At 39.1% G+C, this 27,826-nt stretch overlaps 2 protein-coding genes across 9 annotated transcripts in view; one reads left to right on the top strand and one right to left on the bottom strand.

Moving 5' to 3' along the window:
* Positions 1 to 11,423, top strand: part of LOC144594525 (uncharacterized) — a 208,110-nt gene extending 196,687 nt beyond the window's left edge. For 2 of the 3 annotated variants that reach the window (XM_078401186.1, XM_078401183.1), the window contains 3 exons: positions 11 to 173; positions 2,326 to 2,408; positions 9,735 to 11,423. In XM_078401186.1, coding sequence (XP_078257312.1) covers positions 11 to 173; positions 2,326 to 2,408; positions 9,735 to 9,806 — 318 coding nt within the window. In that variant the 3' untranslated portion in view covers positions 9,807 to 11,423. Of the gene's footprint in view, positions 1 to 10; positions 174 to 2,325; positions 2,409 to 6,460; positions 6,525 to 9,734 lie in introns of all 3 variants that reach the window. The other variant, XM_078401184.1, reaches the window with a different exon arrangement.
* Positions 11,424 to 19,107: 7,684 nt separating this feature from the next.
* The window catches only part of LOC144594524 (uncharacterized), a 29,798-nt gene continuing 21,079 nt past the window's right edge, over positions 19,108 to 27,826 (bottom strand). For 4 of the 6 annotated variants that reach the window (XM_078401180.1, XM_078401178.1, XM_078401177.1 and 1 more), the window contains exons 5-6: positions 24,445 to 24,517; positions 21,929 to 22,252 (exon numbers count right to left, since the gene is read on the bottom strand). In XM_078401180.1, the coding sequence (XP_078257306.1) occupies positions 24,476 to 24,517 (42 nt within the window). In that variant the 3' untranslated portion in view covers positions 21,929 to 22,252; positions 24,445 to 24,475. Of the gene's footprint in view, positions 19,338 to 21,928; positions 22,253 to 24,444; positions 24,518 to 27,826 lie in introns of those variants that run through there. The other 2 variants (XM_078401181.1, XM_078401182.1) reach the window with 2 other exon arrangements.

Here is a 27,826-nt window from a genome sequence, read left to right as displayed (position 1 = left end):
GTTTCTGCAGGATAAGAAATATGCCACAGATAAGTATAAGGATATCTACACAGAGCTAAGTATCGTGAAGGCTAAATCGGAGCGTGACGTAACCCGACTGAAAGAGCAGCTGCAGCTGGCACAGGAAGCACTGGGAGAGCAGCCCATGGATGAAACAGAGCACAGCAGATATGGTACAGCAAATACAAGAATCAGAACTCATTGCCCACATATTTTCACTGATATTAAACATACTCATTGTTGAGTAAAGTTACTTTAATCTTTATACACTGTGATCCTGGGATCAATCTTAAACAAAAAAATAATAATTTAAGAGATAAATGCTGTTGTGGGAAAATCAGAGTTCTGCTATTTTGGATTTGAGTCTCCTTCTAGACTTCTGATTCTGGAATATGCATTGAGTAGAACTTTATTTTCAATTAAATGTTCTCAAACATGAACTGATTTCACTTCTTGACTGCACATTTCTTTTTACTTAAAAAGATCCAAATCAGAAAACAAAACATGTTTGTTTACCATTTGTGCTAATTTAACAGATCTCAAGTGCATTTGAGTGCTTTGTAATTGTTCTCAGAGAGATCAGGAAAGAAGATATTTCCATCCTTGTATTCTCAATTATTATTCAGGGACTTAGAATAAAAATAGTTCTACAATTAGAAGTGAATAGAATAATTCATAGAAAGTCCAGGCTTTCAGCTTTTCTTTATAACTCAACTCTAGCACACAAATAAAAGCTTTTCACTGTACCTCGGAACACGTGACATTAAACTAAAGTAAACTCCAGTACCAGAATCATCCTTGTGAATTCTGCATGCTCTTCTGCTTAATGACATCCTTCTGATAGTTGGAAGACCAGAACTGTGCACAGTACTCCACTAGTATGATCTCACCAATGACTCCTATAGTTGCAACATGATGTCCCAACTGCTGTACTCAGTGCCCTGACCGTTGAAGACAAATGTGCCAATTGCATTCTTCACACCCTGTCTGCCCATGTCGTCACTTTCTGGAAACTACGGTATTTCCCAGGCTCTCTGTTCTAAAATACTCTCCAGGGCCCTCCATTTACTGCACTGGTTTAACTTACCAAAATGTAACACCTTGCATTTGTCAAAATTGAATTCTATCTGCCCTTTCTTGGTCCACCTTGTCATACCCTTGGTCACAGGCCTCCAAGCTGAATAACAACCCTCCACTACCACTCTCTATCTCCTTCCACCAAGTAAATTTTGCATTCACTAGGCTAATTCATCCTGGATTCCATATGGTCTAACCTTCCAGACTAGCCTACCATGCAGGACCTTGTCAAAGACCTTGTAAGTCCATGTAAACAATGTCTATCATTCTGCCCTCATTAATCTCCGTCAGCTCATCAAAAAACGCAAATCAAATTTGCGAGAGATGATTTCCCACACACAAAGCCATGCTGATTATCTCTAATGTGCTGGTGCAAACGCTTCTGTCAGGCCCCTGCAATTTCTTTACTAACTGTCCAAGGATACGCTTGATCAGGTACTGGGGATTTTTCCCCTTTAATATGCGTAAAGAATGCTAGCACCTCCACCATCATAATGTAAATGTGTTCCAATGTATTGCCATACATTTCCCTTAAATCCTTCCATGACCACCTCCATGGTAAATATAGATGAGAAATACTCCTTTAACATTATACCCAACTCCTGCCTCTCCACACATAGCCAAGCACATTGAACCCTTCAGGAGACCTATTCTTTCTGTAGTTCGCCTTTTACAGAAACTCTTTGGCAGATAAGGTAAAGGAGAAACCAATGCCTATCCCTTTATGCTCTCCCATTTTCCCTCATGTTTACTCCAACCTCTCTGTTGACGAGTGCACTAGGTTATTTTCTAATTAAACAGTTCATTGATACTCGCTGTGGAGATGAGTTTAATTAAAGGCTGGGGTTTTACCTTCTGGTATAAAAGGAGTAAACGTAAGACAATGCATCTTGAAAGGGAAGCTTATTTACATATTTGTTGATGAATTACTGCAATATGTAATCAATTTTTAACACTGGATTCTTAGGAATACTCTACATTGAAAAGATATTTTAATTGTTCAATTTTCACCAACTCCCTTACGGAATTACACTGTTCAGGAAGAAGGCTTGTTGTTCATTAATCTATCAAATGACAGATCTTTCTGTGCTAGAAAGTGCAGCTATCATTGTGGCTGGAGCTCTGAAAATCAATTTAAAGCAAATTTGCCAAAGTAGAGACATTTTGAAATATGCAGGTGGTTTTGAAATTAAGCCTTTGAGAAACCAGAATGTTACTTTTGAAATTTGAAATACATTTTTTTCTCAGACATAATGAAATCAAAGAGCAATCCAGATATCCTAAAGATGGCAGCGGCTGCGAAACGAGCAGATCGAACTCTAAGATCAAAGGTATTCTTTCATTTCTTCAATTTCCATTATCTCTAATGTAGTTTAACCTAAAGCAAAATGACTGATTTTGAGTGTATGGTTATACATGGTAATATTGCCATAGATATTTATTTTTTGCATTTTTCAACATTACTGGTTCATAATGTAGATGTTGCTACAATGTAGTATGCTCCTCAGAAGATTTACCCAAGGAACTCATGCAACATTATACAGATGAGCTTTTCAACGAGATGAGGCAATTTCTATATCTTAATAATTAAGCGTATTCTACATCTCCTTGTGTTATTTGTGTATCACTGGAACTGGTCAGCATATCCAAGTTCCCTTTCACCTTCATTATAATCTAACTTTTCTTAATTCTATCCAAAATAGATCTAAAGCCACTTGGCATTGAATAGAAGGGAGCTAGTTGCTTTGTACAGCTCCTGAAAATGTTGGTGTCTTCCATTAAACAGTTCCAGGAATGAGCACATAACAAAATTGTAGACATTTCACCAAGCTTGTTTCAAATTACTAAGAAGGATCACATACAACCGGGATGAGGTGTTTCACACTAGGGCATCAGAGATGCCCTCATTCTTCAGGAAACGGGGCTTCCCCTCTTCCATTATAGATGAGGCTCTCACTAGGGCCTCTTCTACATCCCGCAGCTCCGCTCTTGCTCCCCCTCCCCCCATTCGTGACAAGGACAGAATCCCCCTCGTTCTCACCTTCCACCCCATCAGCCAGCGTACCCAACAAATCATCCTCCAACATTTCCATCACCTACAACGGGACCCCACTACTGGCCACATCTTCCCATCCCCTCCCCTTTCTGCATTCTGCAGAGACTGTTCGCTCCATAACTCCCTGGTCCACTCGTCCCTTCCTACCCAAACCACCCCATCCCCAGGCACTTTCCCCAGCAACCGCAGAAGATGCAACACCTATCCCTTTACCACCCCCCTCAACTCCATCCAAGGACCCAAACAGTCTTTCCAGGTGAGACAGAGGTTCACCTGTACCTCCTTCAACCTAATCTATTGTATCCGCTGCTCTAGATGTCAACTTCTTTACATCGGCGAAACCAAACGCAGGCTCGGCGATCGTTTTGCTCAACACCTTCGCTCAGTCCGCCTTAACCAACCTGATCTCCCGGTGGCCGAACACTTCAACTCCCCCTCCCACTCCCAGGAGGTCATGGGCCTCCTCCAGTGCCATAGTGAGGCCCACCGGAAATTGGAGGAACAGCACCTCATATTTCGCTTAGGCAGCTTGCAGCCCAGCGGTATGAACATTGACTTCTCCAACTTTAGATAGTTCCTCTGTCCCTCTCTTCCCCGCCCCCTTCTCAGTTCCCCCTCTATCTTCCTGTCTCCACCTATATCCTTCCTTTGTCCCGCCCCCTGACATCAGTCTGAAGAAGGGTCTCGACCTGAAACGTCACCCATTCCTTCTCTCCTGAGATGCTGCCTGACCTGCTGAGTTACTCCAGCATTTTGTGAAATAAATACCTTCGATTTGTACCAGCTTCTGAAGTTATTTTCTTACACATGCAACATGGAAGCATCTGACAAATTCCTTTAGTATCGCCTGTAAATCTAATCTAAATAATACAGTACTTTCCCAGTTCAGGTCAGAATATCACAATCCTGAATGCCTTCTGGTTTAAAGTATAGAAATAACATAAAGGGTTCTGGAAGTAGTATTTTCACTTATGATGTGAGGAATGGTGAAAAACCTGTTCAGATTCCAATCATATATTGCATCAGTGGCCTCTGCAAGACATTGCATACACGCGGGCATCAGATGAGAAATGGGATCTGACTTTTTTTTCCACTTTACAGTACAATAACCTAATGGTATCATCATTCACATAACGAAACTGCATGGAACCCCACCACAACATTAGTTTCCTCTTTGGTTGAAGAGGGATGAAAACTGGGCTGTGGTTAGATCCAGATTATGCCTTTTTGATGGTATATGCGCTCACACGAAAGCTTTTAGTTCCTGCATACAGAAGGTTCTTGTCGTGTAAACAAATGCATAACTTGATTTTGTGCACAGTTGTAAAAATTATTTTTTTTCGAGCCCTGCATCACTGATTTGTCTAAGGGATTCATAAGTGGTGTGTCTTCACATTTTAAGGCTATTATCGAAGCTTATAATCATTGATTTTTTTTTGTTGTAAAATACACTTATCAGATTGAATTGCCCTGTTGAGTTTACTTTCCTTCAATTATTTTGCCAGTTCAATGTAACCACATTTATGAATAGGTATAGTTTTCAATAACTATGTCTTTTATGTTAATTTTATGGTTTGTAATAGTAGACCGAATATAGAGAATCTATATATATATATATATATATATATGGAATCATCTTTGATCAAACCCTCTCCTTCAACAAACACATCAAACACATCACCAAGACAGCCTTCTTCCACCTCAAAAACATCGCCCATCTCCGTCCATCCCTCTCCTCCACAGCTGCAGAAACCCTCATCCACGCCTTCATCACCTCCCGTCTGGACTACTGCAACAGCCTCCTCTATGGCTCACCCTCAAAAATCATCAGTAAACTTCAATACATTCAAAACTCCGCTGCCCGTCTACTCACCCACTCCCCGATCCGTGACCATATCACCCCCATCCTTTACAAGCTCCATTGGCTCCCCATCCCCCAGAGAATCCAGTACAAAATCCTCCTCATGACCTACAAAGCCCTCCATAACCTGGCCCCATCCTACCTGACTGACCTCCTCCACAGATACACTCCCACCTCCACCCTCCGCTCTGCTGCTGCCAACCTCCTGTCCCCCCCCCCCCCCCCCCCCCCATCCGGACCAAACTCAGATCCTGGGGGGACAGGGCTTTCTCCATCGCTGCTCCCACCCTCTGGAACTCACTACCCCAAACCGTCAGAGACTCCTCCTCACTCACCACATTCAAAACATCACTGAAGCAGTGTTCAGCACTGCCTTCAACCACTGACCGTCACCTCACCTTCTGTCTCCTTTTTCTGTTCGTTTACTTATTTATCTATTTATTTTCTTCTCTATGTTCTAGTAATCCCTGTAAAGCGTCTTTGAGTGTTTGAAAAGCGCTATATAAATGTAATGCATTATTATTATTATTAAATGCAAATCTAGCTGAGGAAAATAATTTTTTAACAAATAAAAAAATATTTAAATGCTGTCTGGGGGGAATGATTCACATTATAAAGAAAAATGAAAATATTTTTTTCCCCAGTACTCTTCCCTACTGAAGATGGTGATTCTCTTGTGGGTATACAAGGATTTTTGGCAAAGTAGACTCGATGTTGACACTCGCTGCTTGAGAAGAATTTTTGTTTTAAAGAGTCAAGTGCCTTCTTAAAAAATGACTCTTCTATTTAAATTGTTGCGCTTTTGATATGTTGTCCAATAAAAGGAAGTCCTAAACAGTCAGCAGCATAACATCATGAATCACATTAAAGAGAAATTCAGTAGGAGTCATAAGATATCCTGATGCATTAAGTAGACAATGTGCAACTGTATTGAGAAAGTCAGGGGAACAGATTGACTGTCTTTTGTGTGAGGTTCGCAAAATGTTTGGGATGCTGCTTCATACATAAAAAGTAACAATGAGAACTTCATATCGGGATCATGCATCTTCCAAAAATACATCAAAACCAAGTTAGAAATGACATATTTGCTCATTTTGAGGTTGCCACTAAGAGTTTATTTATCACACCCTGGATACCATATACTGCACTATCAATGTTGGACAGACCCTTTTGAGATCAATGAAAAGAAAGAGAAAGTAAAACATTTGACCTGATATTAAAACACTAAAAATAATTGCTTTGAGCTGTTTTGATGAACAAAGAGAATAACATTACTCAGATCATCTTGCAGGTGGGACTGATGTAGATTATATCTAATTGCTTTACATAAACCACCCCTTAAGATATCCTGTTTACTGCTGGATGAAATCTAGCCAGAACTCTTAGTCTAAAATTCATGGGTTAGCAGTGATGCTTTGTTTTCTAACCTTCCTTATTCCATTTTGCTCCCCTTTGTCGTCCTTTAGTCTGTGAGTAAAGAGGTGGCATGGGACAGCTAGAGCTACCCGATGATTGACATCTTCCCTTTAGGTAAACTACCAAGCACCATTGGTTATTGTCACTGAGTCGAGGCATGTCACTCTGGGAGTTGGGCTGTTTTTGTGTGTGGGCTTCGACTGGGATCTGTTTGGATTTGTTTCTTGGTTTCTTCTTTAACCTGTGTGAAATTAAATCTCTCATTGCTGTGTCAACAAGCAAGATGACTCCAAAATTTGAAATTTATGCTGACTTTTTTCCAGTTCTATATGACCACATTATTGACAAATTTACACAATATTGCAGTGTCCCAATAATTGAAAGTATTCAAACCGTAAAGTTCTGCAGCTGGTGCAGCAAGTCAAATATTGGAAAAATAATTGTGAAAATTAAATTAATTCTGTCTCAAAAAAGAGGGAAGTTGTATTCATAGAATTATTGAACACAGAAACACGCCCTTCAGCCATCGATCACCTAAACTAATCCTATTTTTTCATCATTTGGTCTGTAGGCTTCTATGTCCTGTCTGGATGCTTATATGTAGTGCGAGTCTGCCTCCACCAACTCAAGCAGTGTATTCCAGATTCCAATCACCCTCTAAAAGTCTCTTCCTCTGATTTCCCCTCTAAACTTCCCCTTACCTTAATATGCCGTCTGATTTTATTCACCGCTGCTTTGGCGAAAAATTCCTTGTTATTTTGTCTTTCCCAATCTGGTCCCCACTCGGCCACTTCCAGAAATAGCATATTCAAGTATAAAAAGCAATAAATCTAAGCACTCATAAAGATTTTAAAGGCGGGTTCAATCAATTAAGGCTGCCACAGCTGTTTAGAAGTACAGAGATGAGGCAGGTAGATAGAATTAACATATGGATTAATTATTATTTAATTAACTGGCAGAACAAGTTAATAGGGCTAAATAACCTGTCCCTTATACTATGTTCACATTCTTAAGATGAACAATATCCAAATTAATGTGGTAACAGCTACAGCATTGGAGGTTTAGTATATTCACTCGGCAACTGTGTGTACATGTTTTCTTCTGAATGTTTATTTCCTCTGGTTTTGAAAAATCAATGGAGTGCTATAATGCAATCATTGAAAACTGTGGGTGTATGAACCTGTCTGTTTTATGCATGCTTATGTAAAACTGTGCTTCAGAATTGAACCTCTTGCAATGAATGTCCATGACATACAGAATGTTTCACTCTACTAAGCGTATCTAATTTTTCAAAGAAGGATCTCCATTCATGTTGTCTTAATGTCTTGTTGTCTTGAACCACAAAACTGCATCTTATGTAATGATTAAATTACCGACTCAAGACTGGGACAGAATGTAGAAATTTTGTAGAAAGCTATCTTTCTGAACATGTTAGTCTGTAGTGGATTAACAAGGCTACCAAATCATGTGTTATAATTGGCCACACAGTAACAATGTCTATTTTTGAAACAATCAGATGTGAAGAGAACCCTGCAAGCCAAAGTATCCCAGTGCATCACGATATCTGTAGGATGCTAAAGCAGTATACATGAAATGGCCAGAGAGTCCAGTCAACTCAATCTTAGTCATGGAGTGATATAGTGTGGAAACAGGCCCTTCAGCCCAACTTGCCCACACCAGCCAACAATGTCCCAGCTAAACTAGTCCCACTTGCCTGCACTTGGTCCATATCCTTCCAAACCTGTCCTATCCATGTACCTGTCTAACTGTTTCTTAAAAGATGGGATAGTCCCAGCCTCAACTACCTCCTCTGGCAGCTTGCTCCATACACCCACCACCCTTTGTGTGAAAAAGTTACCCCTCAAATTTCTATTAAATCTTTTCTCTTTTGCCATGAACCTATGTTCTCTGGTCCTCGATTCCCCTACTCTGGGCAAGAGACTCTGTGCATCTACCCGATCTATTTCTCTCATGATTATGTACACCTTTACAAGATTCCCCCCCTTATCCTTCTGCGCTCCATGGAATAGAGACCCAGCCTACTCAACCTCTCCCTACAGCTCACACCCTCTAGTCCTGGCAACATTCTGTAATAATTGCCTGCACCATATCTGCCTGAATTGCAGAAGATATCTGTTTTCCAACTTTATCTCTGACATTAGTGTTTTACCAGCCCATTCTGACCCACAACTGGTTTATATCTTCATTTTGGAAATTTCTTCAACCCAAAATGAAATACCATGCTGTATTGCATTTTAAGCAATCTCAGTATAAATGTAATCTCACTGCAATAAATTGTTCATTTACATTGGATTTCATTACAAACATAGCCAGAAAGTTTTCTGATAAAGAAGTTGAACTGGTAGAAGTGGGAGAAGTTTTAGTCACAACAAACTGGAGTAACTCAGTGCGTCAGACAGCAGACAGTCTGAAGAAGGGTCTTGACCCGAAATGTCACCTATTCCTTTTCTCCTGAGATGCTGCCTGACCCACTGAGTTACTCCAGCTTTTTGTGTCTGTCTTTGGTTTAAACCAGTATCTGCAGTTGCTTCCTACACGGTAAAGTTTTAGTGTTTGGAATTGACACTGAATGACTCATTGTAGAATCAGCTTCATCTTGAATCAAATACCTTGGTGATCATTGTGACAATATTATTTTACTATTGTCATTGTGAGCAAAAACCTTTAATTTCTTCCACTTTGGTCTCTCTTTACCCAAGAGCATGTCACTCTAATTGTTTTTTTCAGTTTGATAAAGACTACTTCTTTCCTGAGTACAAATTGCTGAGCTGCAGCTACAGAGGTGTCCACCCCTCTTGGAGTGCGTTAGGTTAGATAAAATGTCTACTGAGATGCAATAAAAACGTTGTAAAATATAAAATGAACCATTATCAGCCAAAGAAAGTGTGTATTTTGTTGCAGTTATGTGGTATCTACTCATTTGCAGCTTTTATTGTTTGTCCTTGCTGTGCCTGAATATATGCATGACTGTAATATAATTACTGTTCAGTGATTGCTTAGTCTGTTATTAAACATGCAAAGTAATCCCGCTGCATTGTCCATAGGCTTTATGCACCAATAATTTCATCAGAATATTAAATAAAGCTAAATTTCATAAATGTTATAAGAATTAGTCACATAATTAATTTCACAATACTTTAGTTGCTAATTAAAACTTAAATCAGCTGATTTTTGACTGTGTTGAATCTAGATGTAAAAGCTAAGTATACTATGATAAAATGAAACATGAACTTATTGTTTGATTTTCTTTTAGTCTTTTTGTAGGCTAGACTGATGATTGTTTTTCCTTCTTTCAATTCACAGAGCCTCAAAGAAGGACTTACAGTTCAGCAGAGGTTTCACCTATTTGAAAATCAGGAGACGAAAGAATTTTAAGAGCTCCTTTTTGCATGTATGAGGCAACCTGTTCTGCCTTTGCATTGAATTGCAGTCAATTATGACCTCTAATGGAAGCTTTGAGTTGCTCAGCAGTGATACACAAGTTATATTTTAAAACAACACACATGACCCTCGCATACCTATTTCCCCTTAGATTATTATTGTAAAGTTATAGCATTTACTTTAAGTTCCATGCACTGCAGATGCTACAACTAATCTTATTGCAATCTTTTACTGTAAATACTATGTAGGGATTAGCTTTGTTTCGATGTTTGGGGTTTTGTGGTCCCTCACATTCTGTAAAGCTGATTTATATACACTGCTGTATAAGCTACTGTGTAAACAAATGGAATAACCTTTTTAGAAAATATGAAAGGCACTACTTGTATATAACCACACGAGAGGGATGCTTGTGTATTTTCATTTTTCTTTATTGGACTGAAAGTTGAAGCTTGATTTGGATGTTTGAATATTTGGAGAAGGTACAAGGTAAAGACAGTGTCCCATCTTCCTGGTCTGCAAAATCCCCTCTTACCCACATTTCCACTCCACTAACAATTTTTTTTAAAGTATACACGAAACAAATCTTATTGTCACAGGCTTTCTTTTTTTTTGTCAGCCCATTAAACTTTGGAACTTTTAAAACATTTTTTTAGATAAGGGTTGGCACTGATTTTGAAGCTTTATTCATTTTGATACTGTTACTTGTGCAGTTTCCACAGCTACTTGTGAGGATACTATATCTGTTCTAAAGTGACTGTAGACTGTGGAGTTTTAAAGGTGCTACCAGAATTTGTCAAACGTATAAACAGCTTATATTGTTAATCTTTCAATGACACTAATCTATATTCTGATATTGAACCAAAAGTATAACTTATCTAGGTTTTGGTCAGCACTTGCTATTTCCTTGCCTTTCTGGCACTCTTGTGTAAAACAAGCACCCTAAGACTTGTATTCTGAGAGTTTTACAAGTAATTTCATAAAATATTTTTTTTTAATGAATGACCATCAGGGTATGTGGAAACGAGAATGTAGCTTTTCAATTTGTGCTTCGTCATGATTTAATATCGTAGGAAATAAGTGAACCAAAAGTAGAATTCTTGATGTTCACCTTTTAATAGCAGCCAATGCTTCGGAGAAGATTACAATGCAGATGTAATCCAAATGACTATAAGTGATTTACAAGGTACTAATGGTATGTTGTTTGAGTAAATATACTTACACTATCCTGAAAGCAGCAAGTTGGAGTGACGTGAGGGAGCATGTTGTCTCATTTTGAAAGTATCAAATTTTTAGTCCCACTGGTCCACCAAAGGGATACTGTTTCTCCAAAAATAAATTTTAAAGATCAATAAATTGTAGGACCCGGAGTCAGATTTGTTGTTAACCTGTAAGTGTAGAATGGGTGTCATCTTGCTGGAGAGTGAGGGAGAGAGGAATGTTGGGTAGCTCTAGTTTCTGCCAGTGGCAGGCCCCTGTATTTATTTAAATGTGCTAAATTTGCTCCTTTTTCCCTTTCCAGTCATAGAAACTGCTGTTTGTGATTGTAAATACACCGTAAATACCGCACCACCTAACTTTGCATATGTTAGCAATAAAATATTTTTGCACCACGTCTGAATATTGTTTGTGAGCATTTGTCTAGAGTACTGAATTCACTTCAGAATATAGAATTTCTGCCCTCAAAAATTGAAATAATTATGTCTTTCATTTGGTGAGATTTGGTGTCACTTTGGCATAATGGACTCTAAGCATGAATTTAAATTAAAAGGAATGAATTTATTAGTCCTTCTCCTACTGGATCAATAGCCGTTTTATCTAATATCTGACTCCAGGGATCATGTTGTTGACTCTTGCTTCTGCTTAATATATTCTTACTGCTCTGGAGGGTGTGGGAAAAGAGTGCTTTCTGTTCACATCTGTCTCCAAGTAGTTTTGCCTTTTGGCATTAATTTGCTATCTGTTACTCCCGGAATGTTGTTGCAGCAGATTTTATTAATCACATGCTCAGGAGCACTTGGCAGGGATAGTTTCTGCATCCTCCAGATGACGTGTCTTCTGGTAACAAACTCAGTGAAAAATGCCGAATCCTGAGTTGTAGCCTATTTCTGATCCACATTATTGTTAAACATATGTCCTTGCAGAGTATAGAGTTGTTGAAGTAATCTGTGAACGTAGAATGTTATGATTTGTGCATGTGCGCTTCTCAGTATGCCCCTGCCCATTGTGGGCCTTGGCACAAGGTACTTCATCTTCCGAAAGGAACATCCTTTAATTCAGAGGCCATGACCTCTAGTCCTAGACTCTCCCACTCAATAATATCACTTCCCAGCAAGAATCTACGTTTGATTAAAAACTAAAATGGATAGATGGAGTATGATGCAATTTTAGCCATGATTTAATTCAAAACAGAAACACTTTGAAGGGCTGTGTGGTCTAATCATGTGTAATGCAGTTTATGAACACACATATGTACACACAAAAATCAGATGTCTTCAGTATTATTTCCAAAACTTGTTCATCTTTATTTATGGAATGAAATGTACAGAAATGACATGAGGTACCACTCGAATTTAAGGCTGAATTTAAAAATAAAATACAACAAGCACATAAAACTCTTGCAGCCTAAATGAAAAGATTTTATATATAACATAACATACATATAAAACTCACAGTTCAGCATTGAACCAATGGCTGATACAAAGAAACACCAATAGGAAAAAGCAGTAAATTGCAGCCCACAAGCTAAGCGTTTTTTCACCAAGCTTCTATACAAAAACAGCTGGTTGCGGCAACCTTGGGGAAACACATTTGTCCGATTTGACATGAACTCTGGTGTTAAGACACCAACTTCCACCTTGTGATCTGTGGTGGAAATTAGTGCCCAAACCTGCAGAACTCTGACTTAAGACGTGCAGCTACTTCAGACCTTTCTGGTCACATGTAGCAATATCCAGTTTCAGTTTGTATCGGCTAATCAATACAGATGGTTCATTTTCATTTGACTTTACTCAATTCCATCCTTCACTGTGGAAACATATCCATATTTAGATGGAATTCAACATTCTTGCAAAGAATCTGCCCCAAATGATAAACATGGCTGAATAATTGTAAGATCAGTATCAAGGATGTTTGCTTCACATTACATTAATGCTGGCTGTATCAATTTCTAGTCTGAGAATTAAAAAGGAAAGACTTGATGAAAGGCACCGTTACCATTAAATTAGGTAAACAGCTTATTGTACATTGTAGGATGGCTCTACCAAACCGCTACCTAGATACAACTCTGTTGCGCCGTTGCTGGTTAAACACAGTTTAGGAACATTTTAAAAATCTCTTAAAATAAAAATGGATCAAAACTGAAATCTGAAACTACTCAATTGACAACTGAAGAGTTTCTCTCACTAGGCATGGGTTCCTTTCAAGCCAATAAAAACAGTTGCTCAGTTTTGGCATTAGTCCTGGTAAAAAATAAAGACTGCTGGATACTACAGAAAATAGCTGACTAGACTCAGCTGTTTTGATATCTTTGATATATTCTCAAAGGGCTATCCCAATCTTTTGTAGCTACATTAGCAAATTGACTGTTATTTGTGTAACTAACATTTCCAAGACCAGTGTGTAATGGAGAGATGACATCTCCTGGATAGAACTATTTCCTGCTTCCTCAGTTCACTACGATCACATTTGCACAATTTATTGGGAAGTAGGCAGGGCTTTATTCTCTATGGTAATCATTGTTTGTTAACCACACTACATTAAATATGAGAGCAAAAGGTAAAATGAGATAGCTTACGGTTGGTAAGAATGAGAAACTATGGTAGACTCTAGCTGGTGCCATTTCAGTTGAACTTGGGAAGGGAGCTATAGGGAAAGGTTGAGTAGGGTAGGACATTATTCCTTGCACTGCAGGAAGGGTTGATCTTAAACAGGTGAATAAAATCATGAGAGGAATAGATAGGGTGAACACAGGCTTTTACCCAGGTTAGGGGAATCAAGAACCAGAGGACATAGGTCTATCATGAGATGGGAAAGACTTCATAAGAATTTGAGGAGTATCTTTTTTCTCCACAGAGGGCAGTGGGTATGTGGAACGAGCTGTTAGAGAAAGTAGTTGGGGCAAGTACAACATTTAGAAAACATTTAGACAGGCACATGGATAGGAAAGGTTTAAAGGGACAGTTGGGAGATTTGTTTCGTTTAGTTTGGACAATGCAATGGTTCTAAAGATTCTTACTCCTGATCACTGTCTGGACATATCTGCTGGGAAATATAGAGACAACAATGGGCAGAGGTTCAGGCAGGAATTAGATTGGTCCCTCAAAATATTTCAAAGTAGATCACTCAAAGCATAAACATATTGCCTCTGAAAAACATGAATCATTCCTAACTTGGGAACCATTATCGGTAAGCCAGAAAAGAGTTTGATCACCTGTGAAAAAGTCTCAGATGCTGAATAAAACACGTGGTCTTTTGACCAGAAGAGATCACTGCCTGCTCATATTTTTCTAGGATTTCAATTACCTACACCTGGCATCTCAAAGCACTGGAGAGGTGTCATCAATGCTACTTTTGCAAAATACTCAATTCCATTGGCAGAATAAGTGAATCGATGCCACCGTCCACTCCCACGCCCAAGGCAGTGATTACACTGAGCTGGGCAGCCACATCATTCACATGCTCAATGCCAGATACCTGAAACAGACACGCTATTCCGAACAAAAATGTGAGAAGAGATTATCAACTGAATAGAGGAAAAGATTCAAGGATGTTCTCAAAATCTCCTCAAAGAAAAATACATGCTTCCCACCTACTGGGATTCTCTGACCTGAGACCACAGCAGGTGAACAGGGGGCGTTACAGAGATCCTCTAGTGCCTGCCTCTGCAGTACACTGAAACAGTGGAAAAAGCCCACTGTCTACCAAACCACTTAACCTCCCATCCCACAATCTCCTATACCACCATTTTTGTGTATAATCTGCAGGCACCCACATTAGTCATACAGCAATTGGAAGGCAGTTACCTTCATTCCCAGTGCCGACGGGAAGAAACTTACTGCGCAGTAATAAAATTAATCAGGGCCACGAAAGTAGTAACTATAAACCAAGAATGTGACATTGATGTTTGCATAATTTAACACATTTAACTGACGTTGTTTCAGATCCAGGCAGAAATTTGCAGTTGACCTTACGAGGAAGGAAACACTGATGCCACTGAGATTTAACAGGTCTCTTCTGGAACACACACATACTAAGAAGCCAGAGGATACTGCTCGTGAAAATACGCCCTCACCCTAAACACAGGATCCCCCTAGGGTAGGGTTGCGTCCTTAGCCCCCTACTGTACTCACTGTACACACATGACTGTGTGGCCAGGTTCAGCTCCAACTTCATCATCAAGTTTGCTGACGACACTGTGGTGGTGGGCCTGATCTCCAATAATGAGAAGGCCTACCTGGAGGAGGTGGCTGATCTGGCACTCTGTGTCAGGACAACAGCCTCCTCTTGAATGTCACAAAAACTAACGAGCTGATTGTAGACTTTAGAAGGGCTCAACATCCGAGGACATACACGCCACTGGAGATAAATGGGATTTCTGTAGATAGGGTGAGCAGCTTTAAATACCTGGGAGTCCCCATCACAGAGGATCTGACATGGACAACACACATTGCCGCACTGGTGGGTAAGGCAAGGCAGCGCCTTTACCACCTAAGACAGTTGAGGAAATTCAGAGTCTCTCCGAAGATCCTTCAGTGCTTCAACTCTGGAGCTGTAGAAAGCATCTTGTCCAGAAACATCACAATCTGGTTTGGGAACAGCTCTGCCCAGGACAGGAAGGCTCTGCGGAGTAGTGCGTTCGGCTGAACGCACTATGGGAACTACACTCCTGCAGGACCTATACATCAGGGGGTGCAGATCTAGAGCCAGCAACATTATGGGGGACCCCTACCACCCCAGCAACGGACTTTTCCAGCTGCTACGGTCAGGCAAACGCCTCCGTTGTCTCGCTGTGAAAACAGAGAGGATGAGACGGAGTTTCTTCCCATAGGCCATCAGGACTGTTAACTCTCATATCACCAGGGACTAATTTAATTTACTGTATTAATTTATTTTTTGTGTTAAATTTTTTTTTCTCTATTCTGTTTTGTAGTTTTAGCACATCCGCAGGCGTTGCCACTTTCATTTCACAGCACATCTTGTATATGTATGTGACAAATAAACTTGACTTGACTTGGAGTGCCTGGGATCAATCTGCCTATCCATATGTTTTTCTGTGGAATGCTTAGTTAAGCTGGATCACATGCAGAGGGAAGGGGAAAGTGGAGAATATGCAAGAAAAGGCAGTAAAAGGTAGGCGTGGAATAACATTTACTGAATAACATTTGCAGTAACTTGCAATAAGCTGAGCCACCACAAAATGCTCCACAAAACATAATGGCCGAGTACCTAACTTACAACAATCTTTGAATGAATGATAAGCAACATTGAGTAATGTATTAATGAAATTAGATATTGGAACAGATTGTAAATAAAACAGAAAAATAGTTAGATTTCTTTGTTCTTGGTATTTATCAACTGCTTGGGTGCAATTAAAAGACATAACAAACGTCTGTTGTTCAACCGAACTCAATACTGAACCATAAAGGATACAATTACAGTACACTGAAGAAAGAAAACAATAATCACCTTTTCAGTTGACTGATAAAATTTGCAAACTATTGTCTTTTCCGATCCAACCCACTGCAGTGATGTAATGAGCTGACGGTTCTTGTTCAAGAACATTCACAACTGAATCAGGTTGCTTCAATCAACTTTGAAGCTTTTTGCAAGTTTGATAAGTGTATTTCTGCAGACACTAACTACACAGCAGTGCCTAATAAGCCAGCTGTTGAAAAATGGCATATTAACCTTGTGATATCATAACTTTTGCTTGCTTTCTCAGCAGTGCTCCACTGACAGATATATGTAGTCATCGTCTATAACTTACCAGACTGCAAATCAGCCCCGTGAGCTGAGAATTGGGTGTTGTTATCTTTCAAAGTGCCTCCTTTCGTCCCTGCAATGAGTAGTGCTGATGAAAGTTCATCAACTTTAAGTATTGACTGTTTCTCTTTTCACTGGTGCTGTCCAAGTTGCTGAACATTTTCAGCATCTTCTGTTTTTCTTTTACATTTCCACTATTCACCTTTTTATTTTGGGCCAATGGAACGTTAGTTCCACAGACATCATCTGCCCTCCAGTTATATACACTCTTAGCGTACGTGTCTTTATAAGGTGCCAATTGATAAGTAAGCATAATACTGTTGGCAGTCCACATATGCAACAGAAAATAGAGTGACCACGAGTGAGAATTATGATTTGTTTGTTTCCCCCTCCTTAGCCTAGGGATACTGTATGCCAGACACGTGCTTCAACTGAGAACAGCAGGGAATCCAATCAAAACCTTTTATGGCTCATGGTGCAGACTTACTGAGGATGAAGTATGTAGAAATGTTATTTAGGTAAACTAAAACTCTGCAGCAAACAAATAATTCAAGGATTAAACAAACCTTTTATCTGCCTTTATTTTGGACATAAAACTTTAGGAGAGGTAACTGAAATGATAGATTAAGTAAAGGTTTACGCAGACTGCACAGCGCTCGTTGGCTTAAGAAATAAAATTATATTCACTAAATAAGACAGAAAACGTGTAAGGATTCTGCAAGACCATCAAATGCTTGGCGAGAGTTAACTTTTAAAGTTTTGGATCAATGATGATTCAACTGGTTCCATCCATCTGAATTAAGAATTTCCAAAGAGGTAGCAGTGATAACTCCTGCAGGATGTAAAGCTCCAGAGTTGGACTGTACATATTACTGAATGATGCATAAGGAGTCATGACATTTAATGGAGTTAGAAAAGTACTTAGTACAGTTAATTTTAAAAATAAATATCTATCTATCTATCTATATATATTTATGTGGCATTTGCACTGTTGTATCCCTCTTGTCTGGCCTTTTACCTTTTATTTTTAAAAAAAACCAGAAATCCATTACGGTTCTCCTTTAACCCAGATTTATTAAATATAACAAAGCCTGTGTCACAGTGGTCCTTTGGGCTCAGCTACACTGGACGGCCTAGGGCAGATGCACAAAACTAACCGGAGTACATTTGTAACTCGAGCTGTAGTGATGGTATGAAATTTCCCTTTTTGTTTTAAGATTGTTAGATCAATTCCTTATCAGAGGTCAAACCCCTTGAGTTGTGCAGTGTGGCGGGCGGGAGTGTGCTGCAAAATTCAGTTTTAAACAAGAAAAAAAAAAGGACATTTTTAAAATGTAGACCAATTTACCCGTTAAAAGAACTGTAACTTTATAAATGATTATCAGAGCCAATCAATTTGAAAAATAGCAAAAACAATGTGGATATGAAAAATAGGAGCAGTATAACATTTTTCCCTTTACAAAAGGGGAAAACTGTGAGGCTTATTTACAGCAGAATTGTAAAACCACCGTAAACAAGAAATCTTGTGGGGAGACTCGAGGGATAATGTGTGCTTGACTATTTGAACTAATAACACTTAACGTCTGCAGCAAATGTCAAAATCAAGAATTTTATGTTAGCGATTTGTAACTTCAGAATGAGAGGAACAGAATAAGCAAAACATTTTTGACCCTGTTTATTCCATGGGTATAGAGTAGGTGTTGTTTTGTTTCAATAAACAATTCAAAATTATTTGAATGCATGGCGTTTGGTTCTCACTTGGCTACGCTGGGTCCAGCTAATTTCCAATATATACACCCATCTAAGATTGGTTATTTCAGCAGGGCAGTGTTACTACACTATATGGCTCGTCAAATAGAGTACCACCATCTTTAAAGGAACCAGAGAAATTGAGGTTTTGCAGTTGGAATCAAGTGCCATTCACTACATGCACATTTGAGAATGACACCAAAATGTACACAGACCTAATGACTAGCAACTGAACACTAATATTTTTAAGGCTGTCAATGCACAAAGGAAGAACCATCTAGATAATTGTGGTATCAAACTGCATGCCTCGATCATTTTCTGTCTTCACACCTGCACAACCCAATCACTATCAAGAATAAGAGGTTTGTGTTTACCAAACATACACAAATCTGTTGCGGCTCCTTTCGAAAAATGTAGCGGATGCATTGAAATTTGGGTATAAAGTTTACAGACACTGCAGAGAAACACATTCCCCCACCAGCCCCTCCCCCCCACCCACCTACCTTCCCTTCCCGCCCTTCCCTTGACCACCCCCCAAACCCACATCCCCATCATAACAGCCTTGTTAACATTTGGGAGAACTCAATCATTTTAACATATCTTAACACACGGTCTTGGAAGTACCATGAACATTTAACTCATTCTATTTAACCAACAAATGCAATAAATGACATGGAAGACCACAGTGCTTTCTTTCAATATCTCCAATTTGCTTTACTGTGAAGGCAACAGGTAGGAGCTGAATTTCTTTCACAACATAGCACATCCATCTCCAAGCAATCTGTGAAGAACCACCTGTGGATATGTTAATACAGAATGTTACAAGAAAAATAGTGATAACACAACAGGTTAGCTTTAATTTTCAACCTGCATTACAACAGTATCCGTGTTTCACTGATTGTAAAATATTTTGGGACATTCTCCTTTCCTCCTTGTCATTCCTCCTGTTATGTCACATTAATTGAACTCTTTAACATATCTGGTCCTATGGTTACATAATTACCAATATCATTCATAATCATAATTAGCATGCCCCATTACTGTTCATTAAGTGCGAGCGATACTACTGAATCTGGGGATTCACTAAAACTTTTAGCGCCTTTGGCCAATTGCCTCAGATAATACCCATTACTATAGGCAATGATTTTCTTTGTGATAGTGTGAGGCTGCATATAAGCATGTGGTTAATCTACTGCGGTGTGGTCCATCACAACTGATTTTTATTTAATTGTAATTAAATTCAAGATTTAATGCTGAATTACTGTTGCTTAGTGTGGTCGACAATATTTATTGGTTGTTTAAATCAAACTTATTTGCTCAGCTCTGTGGCATTTTAGGTTTATTATCTTACTCTACACACACCCTCCTTCATGGTACAAATAATCCCGAAAATGTAGATACTGATCTTCCCATCCATCTTCAATACCTGATTTTCTCATGATATCACTTTGCTTTGCAAGTACATATGTTTTTTCATAGTTTGACCATTTTAAGTTGTCTTCCAACATATAGGCTCCCAAACCAAGATAAGCAATGATAATCATTTCGAAAACGAATTACAAAAGCAGTGCAGCACAAACTGCTTAGACAGCATGAATTGTCATGGGGTTAATATGGCAAGGGAAATAAATGCATGGTTCAAGATTGATGCAAGAAAACTTGATCTGGTTTCATAGGGCACTAGTACTGGCCAAAGAGGGAGCTCTTCTTTTGGGATGGGCTTCCTTTGATTTGGGTTGGGACCCAATATTGTAACGTATTGAATAACTCGTGCTGCAGGTGAAGTTTTAAACTAAATGATGGGAGTAGGTTCTGTTTGCGGGGAATATTAAATGACAAGGAGATGGAGCAGGGTGGCAAAATATATAGTAACAGTCAGATAAGTAGTAACAGCAAGAGAGAGCAATACAATCATCCTCTTATTTCAATGAATTTCAGAGCAGGAAAAAGGTACAAAGACAAAACTACTCTTTGAATTTTCACAGTAATCGTAATATAGTATGTGAACTAATGACACAAAAATAAATGGGTAAGATCTAACCGCTGTCAGAGATGCGATTGTAAAGTGACCAAGGTCGGAAATTAAATATTACAGAATACTTAAATTTTAGAAGGGACAGGCAAACTGGAAAAACTGGCGAATCAGTCCTGACAATAAGGGATGACATAGAGGCAGTAGGCATTATGGATTTGGCTGAGAAAATCAAATAGTTGTATCAATGTGGGTGAAGCTAAGAAGTAGCAAGGGGTAAACCAAATTAATGTAATAGTATGGAGCACGAGTTCCTGGAGCTTATGGGATATTTTCTACGTCAGAATGTTGAGGAAGCAGTGGTTTCAGGATACTTTAAAACTAATATTATGTAATGAGAAAGGGTTCATTGATGATCAGGTAGTTATGTTTAGAGAATCCGCGTGGAAACAGGCCCTTCAACTCACTGAGTCCATGCCAATCGTTGATCATCCATTCACACTAGTCTCTGTGTTATCCCACTTACTCATTCACCCCTTACAAACTAGGGACAATTTACAGAAGCCAATTGACGTCTAAACCTGCATATCTTTGGAATATAGGAAGAAACCAGAGCACCCAGAGGAAACTAACGCTGTCACAAACTCCACACAGACAGCACCGGAGGTCAGGATCGGTACCGGGTCCCTGACGCTGTGAAGCAGCAGTTCTACCGCCACGCCACTGTGCTGCCCGAAGGGGCCATTCGGACTCAGTGATTTTATTCTGAACAGCATCTCACATTTGAAGATGTCAATTTGAAGATTTCAAACCATGAAATACATGGGGTATGAACTGGCTATAACAGATCAGGAAACTACACTAAATGGCAAGACAACGCACAAGCAACACTTAAAAGAATTACATTTACAAGAAACCTCAGGTAAAAAACAGGGGAAAGTGGTAGGCAGCCGGAATAGATAAGGGTTACCCAACCAATGTAATGTATTTAGATTTCTAGTAGGTATTCAATAATGTATTTAGATTTCTAGTAGGTATTCAATAAGTTGCCACCAAACAGATTATTAGACATTATAGTGCACTGTATTAGGGACCGGGTGTGAGAAGTGGTTAAAGGTAAAAAAAACCAAGTCAGTTTGATCTGGTAGCTGTGACTAGAGTGGTTCTGTAGGGATTGTGCTGGGGACTCAGATGTTGGGCCCAGTGATTTGGATGAGGGTCTCCAGGTTTGCTGATGATATTAAACTAGAGCCTGTTTCTGTGCTGTGTAGCTCTATGATTCTGTGAGTTAGCAATGTGAGCTATGAAGAGAACGCAAAGAGGCTTCAAGGGGATATGGACAGATTAAGTGGAGCAAGGAAGTGGCAGTAAAAAATTGTGAAATTCACTTTGGAAGGAAAAACAGGTGAAGTTTTTTTTTTAAACAGCGAGAGGTTGAAAGGTGTTGATGTTCAGAGTGACCTCAGTGTCCTTGAAATGAATTGCTAATGTTAACATGCTGGTACAATAAAGCAATTAAGAACGTTTTTTTTTTCTTTTTTGTTTAATTTTCAGGATCTGGGTGATACCAGCAAGGGCACCATTTAATACAGAGTCGAAACAAGGAACTACAGATGTAGGTTTACAGATCCCCAACTGCTCGAGGAGGTAGTGGTGAGTCGCCTTCTTGAACCCTTGCAGTTCTTCTATTGAAGGTACTCCCAGTGTCCTGTTAGGAAGGGTGTTCCAGTGTTTGCACCTAGCAACAATGAAGAAAGGTGATATCATTCCAAATCAGGACAGTGCAGATCCTAGAAGGGAAGTCTGTAGGTGCTTGGAGTTTTTCTCCCTACTTAAAGGAGGATATAATCGCAATAGGTGGAATGCAGAGAAGATGCAGCAGATTGATTTCTGCAATTTGTCATATTCAGCAGAGATGAATCAGATTGAAATTTAGAATGTAGTGATCTTATTGAAATCTATAAGATTTTACCCTGGTTGACAGGATGGGTGCAGGGTTAATATTTTCCCTGGTTGGGGCATCTAGCAGGAATGACCTTCTCAAATTATGGGATAAGCTCTTCAAAGCAAAGATGAGAAGAAATGTCTTCACCCAGGGGTTAGTGAATGTTTGCAATTCTCTATGCAAGAAAGCTGGGGAAATTCAGTTGCTAACTTTAAGGCATATACTTTGAATATTAAGAGAATCAACAAATATGCTGGTCGTCAGGGAAATGCATTGAGGTTCGAGATCAAGTCCATGATCCAGTCCTGTTTCCATTTTCTAGGTCCTAAGTTCCATGATGTTATATTGCTTGGTTGCACAGAGTCCGTTAAATTGTATTATGTTATTCATGCTAAATAATTGATTTTGTCCTGTCTTTTTCTTCGCTTCCAGTTTTCCCCACTCACCCTACTACAATGAGTCGGAAGAAAGATTCCGACCCGAAATGTCACGTAATCCATTTTCTCCAAAGGTGCTGCCTGACCTGCTGAGTTACTCCAGGATTTTGTGTCTAGCTTTGGTACAAACCAGCATCTGCAGTTCCTTTTTATTACTAAATAAGTGATTATTGTCATTGTGTTATCCATACTGCACAATCGGCTCAGCCTTTGCCTCAACACTCTTGGCTTTTAGACACTATTGCCTGCTGAACTAAAGGTGCTCAGCAATACGAGCAACCCACAGATCACAGTTCCACAAACTACTAACAGGCTCAGCTGAGCTGAAATTAAAATAAGAGTTCCATTTATTAGCACTTTTCAGATTATTAAAGCACACTACTCTGCTCATTAAATGTCCATCTGACTTCCAGGTCTTTTTTCCTGAGTTAAAGTAAGAAAATAATTAAATGACATAAATGATTAAAATCAGAACAAACCACTTTAATCAGTTTTTCAAAAAAAAAATCAAACCATGTAAATAATTAGCATTTTGTCTATTTTAGCAATAGAAAAGTAACTTTATAGTCAATTTTGGGTGTGATCATTTTAGCAAAGCAGTAAATGTATCAAACAATTGAGTGACCCTGAAGTATCATTAACGAGAATCATTAGCTCCATATCCTTCCCATAGATGCTGTTTGACCTGCTGAGTATTCCCAGCATCCTCTATTTATATCTCAGATTTCCAATGTCTGTCATTTTGCATTTCAACAGCGATCACATTAACTGCTTTAGAAAATGTTTACTAGAACAAAAAATCCCTTCTTCAAATAGCACCATGGCTTCAACTGTGTGCATCTCAGGGGCAGCAAAACCATCCTCAAGTATTGAAGTTGTAGGTTAAGTGAACTTGGGAGGCAAGTAACCTTTCAGAGCTATTGCAGATATATAAATTTAAAAGATAAAATAGGTGAATATCATCTTCCCAACAGATATTGATAAAACACACTGGATGTATTATTGGTACTGCAACCCTCATGGAACTGCACCCACTGTACACGTCAAAGATGGATGGAGGTGCCTTTCAATGCTACCCACTGGCAGCGGAGACGGGATAAAATGGTCCATGACCCAAACAGATGCATTAATAACCCTAGGACTCTTTGCAGTTTCACTCTAGGTTTATGATTCATCTAAACCTAGAATTGTTCGGATCTGTAGGATTATTGACTGGAGGTAATAGCTTCACTTACCACCAATGATCAGCCACAGCAATAAACAAGCATGGGTACAAGCACCAAGATTAGTGGAAGGTGGAAACCACTGCTTGAAAGGGAGATGGAGACAGAATCCCACATTATATTTAAAAGATACCTGGATATCACTTGTAACCCATGAGACTAAGGAGCAGAAGCTGGGATGTGGGAGTAACATTTGTCGGACAGAATGGGCCAAACAAATTCCTTCAGCACCATGTCTACGATGTACAAATGTCAGCATTACTTCTACACTAACAAAACGTTACTGTGGAAATAACTTATTTATGGAGACAATATAGCTACTTACAGCTCAGCCAACCTGAATTTCAGCATCATTGTCACCTGCTTTCCATCTTTGTTGAAATTTTCAGAACTTTGTCCTAGTAAATCAACAGGCAAAAGAATCACAGTATAAACGATAGCAGAGTTTAAAAACTTTCTCGAAAATAACATGCTCTTCAGACTCAGACATTAATCTCAGTTTAATTATACAATCCAGCATTTCCCAAAGGGTAGAATCGTACTGTTTCTAGAACAAACAACATTAAAGCTCACAGACAATAACTTCATCAATGTGCAATTTTGTGCTTTGGAAAATGAGTGATTTTGGACCATGCAACTGCACTCTGATCTCACAGAAAGGCATACATTTTCCACGCTTTGCTAATATTTTGACAACTCTGTTAATGGCCCGGTTTCTCCCACTGATATTCTTCCTGTCTGACTCATGATTCTCTGCTTATCCCCTCAACACCCTTGACTTGAACTATAATCTTTTTTTATCAATTAATCTCACCAACCTCATTCATGGCCAGCAGAAGGCTACAGGCTACTGATCCCAAATCGCAATTCAACAAGATTGCAGTTTCTAATTGTTGGCCTTGATCTAATTTTTCCTACTTTTCCCAGGACTGATTCCCATGACCCTTGAATCTTACACCAACCTTGGAAGTTCTTTTACTAATCAGCGTCAACTGTCTGGGGAAGGGAATTCTAAAGATTCACAACCCTCAGAATAAATTCTTCCTCATTTCAGTCAAATAGTCAACCCTTATCCTGAGACAATGGCCTTCAGGCTGGACCTCCCTCGCTTTCGAAAACATCTCACAGCATTTTGGTTAATCTTTCCTTATAAGAAAATCTTTTTATCTCAGGAATCAAGCGATTCAACTTTCTCTACAGCCTCAGAAATAGGTATATCCTTCTTCAAATAAAGCAAAGAGGTGCTGACCAAAGTCCTGCACACGTGTGTCATGACTTCAGTTTCTCTGTTCTTTATCCCCTTTGACTTCCTAAATACTTGCCTGGCCAGTTCCTTTGTATAAAGACATCCAGATATTCTGAACATCAACATTTAATGGTTCCAAACAATTTAGATACTGCGCTTTTTTATTTTTCCTGCTCACATTCCCCCTTGGTATATTCCATTTGTCACTCAAGTCTTCCTCATAAATGACTCTTCAACCTGTCATTAGCAAATATGTATACATTACAGTAGGAAACTTCATCCAAATGAGTCATCCAGCACAGAAATGGACCATTCGGCCCATCATATCCATTTTGACCATCTGCCCTAGTTTTATTTGTCTGCATTAGGTCTGTATCCATCTATGCCTTGCCTAATCACCTCTTAATTTAGTGTTGTAGCTGCCTCCACCATGATCTCTGGCAGCAAGTTCCAGATACCAACCACTCTTTCTCTGTGGAAAAACCTTCCCCTCAAATCCTCTTTAAAATTCCTTCCTCACACTTTAAACCTGTGCCCTCTTGTTTTTGGCACCCCTAGCCAGGGGGAAAAAAAAAGAATCTGACTATCTATGCCTCTCATGATTTTAGATACCTCTATCAGTCACCCTATAGCCCCAGTCACTCCAGGAAAACAGGCTATCCAATCTCTCCCCATTGTTAAATCCCTCTGGACCCTGCAATATCCTGGTGAATCTCCTCTGCACTCTCTCCAGTGCAACCACAAATGTGCACATAAATACGTCAAGTGTGGCCAAACCAGCAACATGGTGTTCCAACTTTAATATTCAGTGAACCAACCTATAAACGTAAGAATGCCATATGCTTTATTCATCAATCTACCTATATTGTCACTTTCAGGGAACTATGGACTTGTACCCCGTCTCCCTGTTTATCAACATATCATAGTGCTCCACCTTCTACTGTACTGTTATTCAACTTACCAAGATGCATCCTCTCACACTTGTCAAAATTAAATTCCATCTGCCACCACTCCGCTCAACTTCCCAGCTGATCCATGTTCTGCTGTAACTTTCCTCACTATCAACACCGCAATTGTTGTGTCAACCATAAATTTATTAATCATGCCTCCCAGATTAACATCACAGTCTAATATATAACACAAACAGCACTGATTCCAGTGCTAATCCCTGTTACACGACTATCACAGACTTCAGTTCAAAATATCATCCTTCCACCACTACTCTTTGGCCTCCTATCAGCCAACTTTGGATCCAATTAGCCAGCTCGCTTTAGATTCTATCCACTTTAATCTTCTAGTCCAGCCTACCACGTGGGACCTTCAGTTGATTAGACAACCTTTACCTCCCTGGCTTCAACAATCTTCTTTCCTCAAAAACCTGAATCAAATTATTGAGCCAGGATCTTCCCCCACATAGCCATGTGACTGGTTAGCACGCCACAAAAGCTTTTCACAATACATTGGTGCAAGTGACAATAAATTAAACTAACTATCCCTCATCACCCCAAGCCTTTTGAGATATGTTTAAATCCTACCCTTTAACATTTTTGTCAATAATTACCATTGATGCGTCATCAATATAGATTGAAAATAGTTGAGGTCCCAGCAGTAACTTTTGCAGCATCTCCAATAATTATATTTTTTAGCAATTTGAAATGATCTATTTATCACTGTTCTTTGTTTTCAGCATGTTAACCAATCCACCATACATGCTCTGTTGTTTCCCTCAATCCCTGAACCATTATCTTGAGTGTAATCTATTAAATCACACTATATTCAGTACTTCCTTTTAGAAATCCAAATACACCCACATCCTTTGAGATCCATCAATAGAGCTGTGGCAAAAGGACAAATAACAGTATGATTAGGGAGAACTAATATATTTCACTGAGGGAATTTATTTGATGATGCAACCAGCAGAGTAAACAAGTGGTAGTGGTGCATGCAGTACATCCGTATTTTAAAAAGGTTATAAGATACCACACAAGAGATTGTTACATGCATTAGGTGCTCACAGAGTTAGGAGTAATATATCAGCATGATTGGTTAAACCAGAATGAAGACAGAATTGATGTATCATTTACACATTGGCTGACTGTTACTAATGGGATGTATAGGTGTCCAGATGAGGAGATTACCAGAAAAAGAGAACATTTATACCATATTGTGAAATAATATTTTCACATTTAGAAATTGTAACCAATAAATTGTGGTTTAATTTAATAAGCATTACATGTTTGGAGCACAATCAATAAAAGAGCTAAAAAATTAAATGCAGTAAAATTATTTGTTCTGATCAAAATGCACATGCACCAATTTGTCTCTGCTTATAATAAGAATTCCACAAGGCCAGAGTTGTGTAAAGAAGAATTTGTGCAGACAGACTCTTAGATTTAAAACAGTATATTGCCTTGAATAATATATTTAATTCAAAAACACATCAATGATTGTTAAGGCCATC

Source organism: Rhinoraja longicauda, chromosome 6 (assembly GCF_053455715.1).
Source record: "Rhinoraja longicauda isolate Sanriku21f chromosome 6, sRhiLon1.1, whole genome shotgun sequence".
Taxonomy (NCBI): domain Eukaryota; kingdom Metazoa; phylum Chordata; class Chondrichthyes; order Rajiformes; family Arhynchobatidae; genus Rhinoraja; species Rhinoraja longicauda.
The sequence above is the reverse complement of the archived record's forward strand: the minus strand, read 5'-3'. Positions and strand labels throughout refer to the sequence as shown.